An 11492-nucleotide genomic window follows, 5' to 3' on the forward strand; every position below is an offset into this window, starting at 1 on the left:
GGCCTCCCCTCCCCCCCCCCCCCCCCCGCGCCATCCCCACCCCACGTGACTCGCCGCCCGGCAGAAGGGGCGGGGCTACTGCAGTGAGCTGGGTCCGCGGCGTTTCTGGCGGGCGGGGACAGTGACGTTCGGCCGCCCCGCTCGTGGTCCTCGGACCGCTGGTTTCCCCCACAGCGAGCTGGGTGAGCGTGCTGCCTTCCATGTCTGCGCGTTGCATGGCGCGGGGCTCCCGGCGCCTGGCAGAGAACCGGGCGGAGGTGAGCGTCTGTTTCCCGTAAGCAGTCGGACCTGGGGTTCTGCGTGGGTCCTATGTAGGCAGCTCTACAGAAAACCACCGTCCCATCTGCCCTTGAGGTCTCTGCATTCCTGGGACCTAGAGAAGCAGGGGACCAGAGGGATCACTAGGCCCAGCCACAAGAAGCTAGAAGAGTGGATATATTGCTCTATGACAGGGATTGCTCTCTGCAGTTGGCTATTCTTTTCATATAAAATAGACTGTGCAGAGAGCGTAGTCAAATGGTAGAGCACTTGCCTCTAGCATGCTCTAGGCCCTGGGTTTGATTCCCACTATTGGAGGAAAAAAATTAACTTCGCAACTATCGTACAAACAAGTCATATATGCTGTCATCATGGAGAGTGTGTTAGATATCTATTGCAGCCTAACAAGTTAACTTTTACCCTCTCGCAAAGTGTCTGTGGATCACAAATCCAGGAATGGCTTGGCTGTCTGTCTCTGGCTTAGAGATTCCAGTTAGGGGTCATCTGGTGCTGCCATCTGAAAGTTCAACTCAGCCTGGAGGACTTGTCTCCATGGTAGCCCACACTCATGGTGCTGTTAGTGTTACGGGATCTCAGCCCCTTCCCACATGACTGAGTGTCGTACACCATGGTAGCAGTCTCTGCCTCAGGTGAGCAATCCAAGAGGTTAAGGCAGAAGTTGCGGTGTCATTTGCGATCTAGCTTTGGAAGTCACACAGTATTATTTCTTCAATATATATTGTCACTGGCCAAACATGATGTAGGGTTGAGTTGAGGTGTGAATGTCAAGTGAGGATCACTGAAGACCACTGTGGAGTGTGGCTAAGCAGAGGTTTCAGCTACCACAAAAGCATTCCTTTTAATAAAATCTGTAGTATTTTCATTGTAAAATTTATGCTAGCAATGGTTTTAAATTTCTGGATTAGATTTCCAGTAACAATAGCATGATAAGGACACATATTCGTATACTTTCACATCTCTAAACCTATCAAAGTGAACATCTACCATGAATCTGAAGAGAAATAGGTACACATAGGTGTACATGTTTGTGGGTTTATGATACATTATAAAAGTTTCAGCCAGTTATTATAATTAGTTCTAAGTAGAAGGGACTATGATTGGACGTAGAACTCCTCTTCTTGGTAATGGGGTGCAGAGAGAAGAAATGAGAACTTTGTGGGCCTGATGAAAATCCCTAGGTTAAGAACATGCTGCAAAAGTCCTATTCTTTCTCTGAACAGCCTCCCCAAAGGGACAGAATCCAAGCAATGCTGCCCTAGAGACAGCTAAAGGACAAGGTGAACCAGCAGATATTGAACTTCATCTACTTTGCAATTGTCAGAGAGTTGGTTCACATTATCAGCAAAATTAGACTCTGGAGCTGGATGTCTCACCTATCCAATGCTGGAGAGATGGGCTTTCCCTAAAACATACTTTCCCAACAAACTAGCCACTGCATAAAACAAGAAAAATGAGCTTAAAAGGCTTTCAGAATTGGAAAGGAAGAGCTAAAACTGCTCTTATTTGTGAATGTAAATCTCAGTGTTAGAAAATCCAATGGAATCTATAAAATGTAACTAGAACTTATGTGAATTGTGTAAAGTTGCAGGTCATTATATTAAAAAAAATTATATTAGTGGAGGTGTGGCTCAAATGGAAGAGTGCCTTCTGCCTAGTAAGCATGAGGCCCTGAGTTTAAACGCCAGTACTGTCCAAATAATTTTGTGTTTTATATACCAGCAATGATTAACTAGAAATTTACTACTAATAACATCAAACGATGTGAAATTCTTCAAAATCTAAGAAAAAGCGTAAATACCTGTACAATAAAAATCACAAGACAATGCTGAGAGAAAATAATAAAGACCTCAATAAACAGAGAAATGTAACATGCTCATGGGTCAAAAAACTAGATAGTTAACAGGCCAACCCTCCCTCCAATGAATTATAGATCCAGTGCAATCCCAATCAGAATTCCAGGTGGCATTTTGCAGAGATTGACAACCTGATTCTAAAATGTCTGCGGAAATGCAAAGGACCTAGAATGGCCAAAACACTTCTGACATAGAATAAAGTTGGAGGACAATACTGTATGACCTCAACACTTATTAGAAAACAACATGAATTAAAATAATGCCTTAATGGTATCCAGAGACACCAGCAGATCAATGGAACAGGTAAAATCTAGAAATAGACCCCCACGGGGCAACTCAGCAGATGTGGAATCATATTTTTAAAAATGACACTGAAAGCATGATTCATGAAAGAACAAATGGATAAATTTGCCTTCATCAATACTAACATCTGCTTTTCAACAACACCATTAGGAAAACCAAATCACAAACCATTGGCTGGAAGAAAATATTAGAAATCACATAATATCTGAAAAAAAGACTTGCATTCATAATAAGCAAAGACCTCTTAAAGATAAACAACCCAGTAAATACACAGGCAGAAGATATGAAGAGAGACTTCGTCATGATAAATCACTGTTAAATGCAACTTAAAACCACTGTGATAGCATCGCACAATGAGAGTGGCTAAAATTAAAGACTGGCAATACTGGGCCAGATGTGGTAGCTCACTCATGTAATCCCAGCTACTTGGAAGGTATAGGTTGGAGGATCTCAGTCTGAGGCCAGCGTGGACAAAAGACACAAAACCCTATCTGAAAAATAGCTAAAGCAAAAAGGTCTGGGGGATATCTCAAGTAGTAAAGCACTGCCTGGCAATCTTAAGACCCTGAGTTCAATCCCACTACCATCAAAAAACACCAAAAAAACCAACAACATCAGGTGTTAGCAAAAGATGTACTGCAAGTGCAACTCTCATCTGTTACTGGCATAAAAGTACAATAATAGCACAACCTCTCTTTTGAAAATTAGTTTTGAAGATTCCCAAAAAGTTGGATACCTGCCTTATGACCTAGTCATTCACTCATGATATTTTCCTAAGACAGAGGAAAGTTCTTTAAAAAATACAAACAACAGGAGCACAAATGTTCATAGCTTTATTTGAATAGTCCAAACTGGAAACAACCCAAATGGCATCAGCAGGTGAATGAAAATATAAATGAAGCGTACTGTACTCATACAGTAGAATATGACAGCAATAAAAAGGAATGAACTATTAATACAGGCAAAAAGTACATGAATCTCAAAATTATTATACTAAGTGAAAGAAACCAAACAAAAAATAAAGGGTATGTATAGTGATAACTTTGATATGAACTCAAAGGGAAGCTAATTCAAAACCACAAAACACAGATCCACAGTTGCCTATGGAGAGCCAGAAGGGAGGGATTATTTAGGGTGCAAGTAAAGTTTGGGGGGTGATGACTATGTTTATTATCTTGATTGTGATGAGTGTTTCATTGGTGTATAAACAAGTCAAAACTTACAAATAGCATAATAGGCAACACTTTTTATTATTATATTCTAGTTACTGTTAAAGCACTTCTGCATATATAATGCAATTAATCCTGAACACAAACCTAGGAGAAAGATCAACTGTCACTCCCATTTCACAGATAAGGAAGAGGAGTGCACAGAATCTCTGTAACTTTACCTTGAGAGCTTGTTTGGAGGTTCTAGCAGGAGAGCGCAGCTACTCGTATACCCTTGACCGAAGAACGGTCCTCCTCTATGGGGATGGTCGTCCTCTTCGACCGAGCGCGCAGCTTCGGGAGGGACGCACATGGAGCGGTGAGGGAGGAAGGGGACACCCGCCTAGCCAGCCAGATCAGCCGAATCAACCCTGGCGATCAATGGGGTGACAGATGTCGCAGCCAGATCGCCCTCACATCCATCTCTGTAACTTTACCAAAGTTACATATGGGTGTTCCAAGTCAGGCTGTGTATTCACCACTACCCTCTGCTGCCCACAATGGGCAAAATGGAGCTTCCTGCAGAGTGTGTGTTAAAACAGAACGTTTTTCCATCTTCACTCATTTCCACAGGTAACAGATCACAACAGCAGGTTCTTCCACCATCATAAGAAATAACTAGATGGAGTTGCAAAGAAACGTTTACTGGTTTGAGATCACCTGGAACAGCAATGAGATGGATAAACTTAAGATAAATAGGGCCTTGAATCTGACTTGGGGGTATATACTCCAACTTTTACAAAAACATGAACTGCAACTGAGTGGTGAAGAGAACTGTAGAATAGGGTGGATGGACACCGTGCCCAAGGTAAGTCTCTGAAAGCAGGTGCTGTACCAGGGATGTCCTCCAGCTTGCATATGGCACCACATGATCAAGGCCACTCTGTTTTTGAGGAGACTTCTGGTACACTTTTAAATAGAGTGTCCACATAGCTGTCTTTTCATTTCCTGGTTCACTCCTTGTTTAGTGCTACACCTCTGAAAAAGGATGCATGAGAAATAAGCGTTCTTAGATTCAAAGGACCTAAAATGCCTTTATTCTACGTTCAACCTGAGGGTATTGAACTGCGGGGAATCACATTCCCTAGAATTTGGAAGGCATACACCACTGTCACAGAACTTTTGAAATGGCTGCTGAGCAATCTAATGTCACTGTCATGTCTAAGCTTTTGTTTTCTCCCTCTAGACACTTTTAGAATGTCTTTAAATTTGCTGTTTTGATAATTCATAGTGAAATTTTGAATGTTGATTCTACCGTGAATTTACCTTCTGGACACCCAGTGTATCTTTTTAACCTGGAAACTTTTATTTGTGTAGTTTGGGAGTTGTTCTTGTTCTTATCTTTTCTAACTACAAAGAGAGTCCAGTTTATGTCGGGGAGACCAGCACTCAGACAATCTGAAGGAAGGCTTCATGACAGAAGCTGAGAGCTGAATTTAAATATGATTAAACAGGTAGAGCAGCGAGTGCTCCAGGCACAGAGCACTATAGGCTCACAGTGAAGGATCAGCCCAGTCCAGGAAGGGCAGCGAGGACAGTGAGAAACCAGGAGGGCCTGGTGAGCTAAACTGCAGAGCTCTGGGGGTGGAGAGGTGTCTTCTGAGAGTGCAGTTTCTGATGCAAAATGATGCAAAGGTTTTCCCACATACCTTACACTCATAAGGTTTCTCAGCAGTGTGAACTTGCTTATGCTGAACCAGGGTTATTTTCTGACTGAAGGCCTTCCCACACTTCTTGTATCCAAAGGGCTTTTCTCCAGTGTGGATGCGCTGATGCGTAAAGGCTGTGTTGGAGCTTAAGCATTTCCCACACATTTTATACTTCTAGGGCTTCTTCCCAGTGTGTGTTCACTGATGGATGAAGCTTGAGCTACAACTGAAAGTTTTTTAGCATCGGTTGCATTTGTAGAGCTTCTGACCTGTGTGGAACCTCAGGTGCTAAAGGGAGACCGAGCAGCTGCTGAAGGCCTTGCCTCACTCCTTGCACTTGTAGGACTTCTCCCTCTGGTGCTAAAGCAAGACCATGTCTGAACTTAACCCTCTCCCACATTTACATTTGAATGGCTTCTTTCCAGTGTGAATCAATTGATGCTGAGTAAGTAGTGAGTTAAACCTGAAGTCTTTTCCCTGTTCTGGGCATTCAAGAGATCTGTCACTGATGCAATGCCTCTGATATCAGTGGAAGTCTATCATTTAACTAAAATATCTGCCACATTCCACATTCATAAGATATCTCAGCAGTAGGAATTGTCTGATTCATGGTGAGCTGTGTGCTCACACTAATATTTTTCGCAGATTTCTCACACTTCTCTCTTCTCTCGATAGCATAGGTCTCATGATGCCTGGTTGACCCATCTGTGAAATCTCTCCTCTTTAGTTTGTCCTAACTATCCAGAAACCTTGGAGCTGCTCTTGGCTGCTCCCAAAGTCAAGATGATGGGAAACATTCCCTGGTAGCCCTTCTGATGTCAGGGCTGTGTTTCTTTGGAAATGTGTTCCTTTGTAGTTAATTCTTCCTTCTCAGTTCTGGTCTTACTCCCTGATGTTGCAAAAAGAAAATCAAGTATCCCACCTTTCACATCATGAAAAGAAAAGGCTGTGCTGAAAGGGAAAGAGGATCAAGTGGTTCCAATCTGCCCTGAGACTCTGGACATTTCCAATATGACCATAAAAGGGCCACCTAAGATCACCCCACAAATGACATGATGACTATGGGAGAGGCAGGCAAGGCCAGGAGCATTCCCACAAAGACAGGAAACACTAGAAATTGTCAATGAGGGCAGAAAAACTGAAAGAAAACTGAATGGGGCAAAGAAAGGGGTAGACACAAAGAAGTGATGAACAGAGACCCAATCAAAGAGGACCAGGCATGACTCCTGCTCTTTTTTCTTGAAGGTTGTATAGGATGTGCATTTAGTTCGATATGGAATCCTAAATATACCAAAAAAGGAAAACCAAAGGCTATTTTCCCTTCAGTACTGAGGTCTTTTGCAGACTAATATAATCTGTCAGTGAACCAGAGGAAACCCTCACATGTTTATAAGGAAATTGTTTAGAAAATATTTTTCCCACAAATAGCCTGGAGTTCTTGGCATCACATCCAGAAAGGTACAACTTTAGCACAAACCTCAGGACTGCATCAGTAAAGGGCATTCTTGGCAAAGTGTCTGAAGAGGACAGGAAACTTAACAAGTGCAGAGGAGTGAAGCAGAATAAACAAGGCAAGAAAATACACCATATTATTTTTAATTCTCATACCCATACTTTTCAAATTCTTAGGGGCCAGGTGTGGTGGAGGGCACCTGGAGACTCAGCTCTTCAGGAAGATCACTAAAACCCATGAGATCAAGACAAGCCTTGGAAACAGTGAGACCCCCCTCACACACACACCTCAAAAAAAAAAGTTGGAGTGATGGCATACTCTATCACTCAGCTACTCAGGAGGCAGAGGCAGAGGGATCATCAGTTTGAGGACAACCTCACAAAGTAAGTGAAACCCTTTCTTAAAAACAAAATGCAAAAAAGGGGAAGAGGGAGTATCTGCCTCACATGAGCAAGGGCCTGGGTTCAATCCACAATGCCACAAAAAAAAAACCAACAACAACAAAACAGGAAGCCATTCACCTTTGATTTACAACAAGCAACACATTTTGCTTCAAAAGCTCATCTGCTAAAAATAATCTTTAAGTGTGCATGGGGGAAAGATGCAACATGACAGGACACTGATGACTGCTGAGGCTGGGTGAGGCATACATGTGGTACATTATGCTAGTATTTTTACATGTTTGAAATTATTATAAAAAAGGATTTTTTTTATTTAACAAGTCAATGTTTGGGAACTCACAGTTCAGTGTTCCATAGAAATACTGTGCTCCATGATATACTGATGGGCCAGACAGGTTGCACAAGGAAGATAACAGCTAGGATAAGAGGTGTTGTATCCAGCGAACTTTCCTTAGAAGGTAGATGCTATTCTTATCTTTGCAAAAACGAACTGGTGGAGGCCTGGGGAAGTAACTCAGTGGTAAAGCATTTGCCTAAGCATGCATGAGGCCCTGGGTTCCATCCCCAGCACCACCACAAAATCTTTTTTGCAAGAGGTGATAGAGCATGCCTACAATCCCAGCACTACGGAAGTTAAAGCAGGAAGATTGTAAATTCGAGATCAGCCCTGGCTACATAGGGAGTTCCAGGCCAACATAATGGGCTACATGATGAGATGCTTTGTCTCAAACACACTGGTTGAAAAAGAAAATGTTTATATGCAACCAGAAAAAAAAGAGTTGGTTTTAGTGCTGTTCAGTCAGCCAGTCTCCCTGGAGGGTCAGGAGGAGACAGAAAGATGAATAAGTGAAGAAGTCTTGCAGTCATGCCTATCTTGAAAGAAAGAGCAGCCCTTCTCCAAGTTACCACCATGAATCAGAGAATCACATGCAGCAATTTCATAGGAAAGAAAGTCTCCAAGAAAAGAACACTTCTTATACAATGAAATGTAAAAACAAGACAGCAGGCCAGGACAAAAGGCAGCTGGCAGGATCTCATACTCACCTGGCTCTGACACCTTGGGGCCTCTCTGTTCACAGGTTCCCTGGGATTGAGCCCCCATGCTGGTTCTCCTTGCTCCAGTCAGGAGCCCAGAACAGGTCTGGTAAGTGGAAAAGCTGCCCAGGGAGAAAGAAACAGTAATAAAAAAGTAACAAGAATCATGAAATGGGGCTTCCTATAATCCCCCTTTCTGTCTGCTGAGCCGGGTAGGGTGAGACAAAGTGAAGTCAGGGAGAGACTCAGCCTGTGCTGTCACAGAGGACAGAAAATTCCCACAAAGAGAGACAGATTCCCAGAATAATCCTGGGAGTCTCAATTCCTTTGGAAAACACAAAAGACAGATGTACAAACGGCTCTGCTGAGCTCCCAAAAGCTCCCCATTTTCCTCCATGGAGGGGATAGAGTGAGGCCTGACACTCAAAAGGTTGTCCCTCAAGACAGTGTAATAATTCTAAGAAGAAAGGAGCCAGAATGCTCAAAGGGCAGAGGCAGACAACAATCTGGAAGGAGACATCTTACCCAGGGAATTTGCATAATTCTCTAGCATCCGTCGCTTCCCTGTACTGGGCCCTCTGTACAGAGGTTCAGGCTGGCTCATTCAGTTTGGGTGAAGTAAATGGCCACGTTCTCAGCTGTCACTGGCTCCTGAAATAGCAGGGTCCTATTCAAGCCCTATGGTGGGGCAAAGGACAGCCTAAGTGGCATGGAGACAGCCAGCCAAGTTTCAGCCCTCAGCCAGCACTACCCTCAACAGATAGCCCAAGAGTCATGCACCCCTCCACAGTCATCCCCAACAATCATCTCTGCCTTTGCCTGCTGATTGCTGCATGGACTCTACTGTGCCCTGCTCTGGGTGACCATGTGACCCTCTGGCTTTTCTCTCATGTAGGTTTTATGTCCGCATGCATCAGTATATTGAAGAGACACTGCACTCCAGTGTTTACTGCAGCACTATTCACAATAGCCAAGAAATAGAATGAACCCTAATGTCCATGAACTGATAAATGGATAAAGAAAATGTGGTGCTTAGACACAGTGGAATACTATTTGGCCACAAAAAGATGGAATCCTATTATTTGTGAAAAGATAGGTGACACTGGAGGGAATCATGTTAAGTGAAGTAAGTGAGCACAGAAAGCAAATACATACCACATGATCTCACTCCTGTGGAATCTAAAATTGATTTCATAGAAGTTGAGACTGGAATCATGGTTGCCAGAGGCTGCGGAGAGCATAAGAAGGGAATGCTGGGTGTGGTGGTTCACACCTGCAATCCCAGCTACTCTGGAGGTGAAGATAAGGAGGATCACTGCTTGAGACCCGCCTAGACAAGAAATTTAGCAAGATTCCATCTCAGCCAACAAGCCAGGTATGGTAGTGACCACAGCTATAAGGGCAGCCATAGGTAGGAGGATCTCCATCTAAATGGTAGCCATAGGTAGGAGGATCTACCATGGCTTAAATGGTAGGGCGACTGCTTAGCAAGCACAAGACCCTGTGTTCAAATTCAGTAAAGGGATGGGGGTGGGAAGATACTAAGTTACAGTTGGTTAGACAGGAGAAATAAGTTCTGGTGTTCTGTTGCACATTAGTATGGTGGAGGTATAGCTCAGTAGTATAGAAGTTGTGCTCGAGTCCCTGGGTTGATCCCCAATACTGAAAAGAAATTGTTGCACAGTTGGGTGACAATAAATAACTGTAAACTTCAAAAAAAGCTAAAAGAATGGATTTTGAATGTTTTTACCACAAAGAAATGATAAATGTTTGAGGAAATTGGCTACACTTACCCTGATGTGAGCATGACACATGAAAACATGTATGCAAGCATGTTCTTTTCAAGAACCTAGAAAAGAAAAACAAAAGGCATATTTCAAAACTGTTAGGTCCCTGGCATTCTTGGGGTGGGTGGAAGGTCCCGAGGTTAGCACCGAAACCAGACCCCCTGATTTATGACCACTTGCTTCTCCCTTGCTTATTTCCCTGCCTGATTGTTTCTCAGCTTGAAAACCACCTCAGGAACTTCCAGTTACTCAACTAGCCAGGCATGTCCACCTGTTCCATCTGGTGATCGCAGATAGTCGGACACCAGAGACTCCCTCCCTCCCCCATGGCTTGGCCCCTCCTATAAAGCCCACTACCCATTTTCAGCCAAACCACTGCACTCTGAACCTGAAAGAGTGACAGTCCTGCGGTCTGGTTCCAATAAATCTTTCTTTTCCACACGTGGCGTGGTCTTTATTCAGCAATACTTTACAAAAACCCAGTACCTATTCCTGATAAAATAAAAGTTCTCAGCAAACTAAGAATAGGAAGGAATATCTTCAACCTGATAAGGGACATTTACAAAAATAAACACAGGAAACCTCACACTGGTGAAAGACTTAATATTTTCATCCTATTGTCATGAATAAGGCAAAAAGATACCAGCTCTCAGAACTTCCATCAATATGGAAATGAAGGCTGTAGGCAAACAGGCAGGAAAATGAGTAAAGAGTTCCTAGGCTGGAAGGAAGTGTCTATACTCATAGATGATTGGTCTATGTAGAAAATTCCAAGTAGTTCCAAGGAAAGGCTTCTCCTGTCCTGAGGGGTCTTCATTGTCTTTAGTGTCACAGATTTCCACTTTCCTGAAGAATATTTTTGATTGGCTCCAATTGCCAAATCGAACCCGATCCATCCCTGTGCTCACCAGTGTTCTCCATTCCCACCTGGCTTAGTTTGACGCTCTCAACTCTCCACCCCGCCCACAGTGACAGCTGCACAGTGGAAGCCACCAGCCTGACAAGTGGGTAGGAGGAAGCTGGAGCTTCGGAGCTTGGTGCCCTGCAGACGTCAGAAGGGGTTGGGGAAAGGCTGGGGTGTGGCTCAACTGCAGAGCGGGCAGGAGGTCAGCAGAGGCTGGGAGGATGCTTGGATGCTTGGATGCTCGGATGCTCGTTCACCTGGCTCCAGGTGATGCTGGGCCGTGGCTGCGTCCCGCTTCCACTGATGTGAACAAGTAACACTGATGAGAAAACCAAGAGGCATGGGTAGGACTTGTGCTGCCTGGCACTTTGACTGCTGAGGAGGCCCGGAGACCCTGGCCTGTCTCCAGGCCGCCCTGCAAAAGCACAGAGCTTGGAAAGACAAGCCGATGGGGTGGTGGGGACAGACCCCCAGTGGACTGAGCCAGCCACCCAACCGCGCAGGCCGAGGCTGCAAGGGTGCACCGGGTTTGTGGGGAGGCTGGGTGGGACCCCTCACTGCAAGTGCACTTTGTGGTTCCTCCTATCTGAGATCCTGGGAAGTGGCGAATCTCTGTGGCT

The 11492-nt window shown here is 44.1% G+C and overlaps 1 protein-coding gene and 1 long non-coding RNA gene across 2 annotated transcripts; one reads left to right on the forward strand and one right to left on the reverse strand.

Annotated features, from left to right (window-relative positions):
* Positions 1-4289: 4289 nt before the first annotated feature.
* On the forward strand, positions 4290-11187 carry LOC141418552 (uncharacterized). Its single transcript, XR_012443182.1, has 3 exons — positions 4290-4451; positions 6922-7128; positions 8226-11187. It is a non-coding gene; the product is annotated as an uncharacterized lncRNA (long non-coding RNA).
* Positions 5207-6904, reverse strand: Znf620 (zinc finger protein 620). Its single transcript, XM_074060233.1, is given in 5 exon segments — positions 5207-5271; positions 5274-5857; positions 5859-6018; positions 6021-6158; positions 6901-6904. Coding segments are annotated over 5 exon segments (951 nt in total).
* Positions 11188-11492: the final 305 nt, after the last annotated feature.

Source organism: Castor canadensis, chromosome 17 (assembly GCF_047511655.1).
Source record: "Castor canadensis chromosome 17, mCasCan1.hap1v2, whole genome shotgun sequence".
Classification (NCBI taxonomy): Eukaryota; Metazoa; Chordata; class Mammalia; order Rodentia; family Castoridae; genus Castor; species Castor canadensis.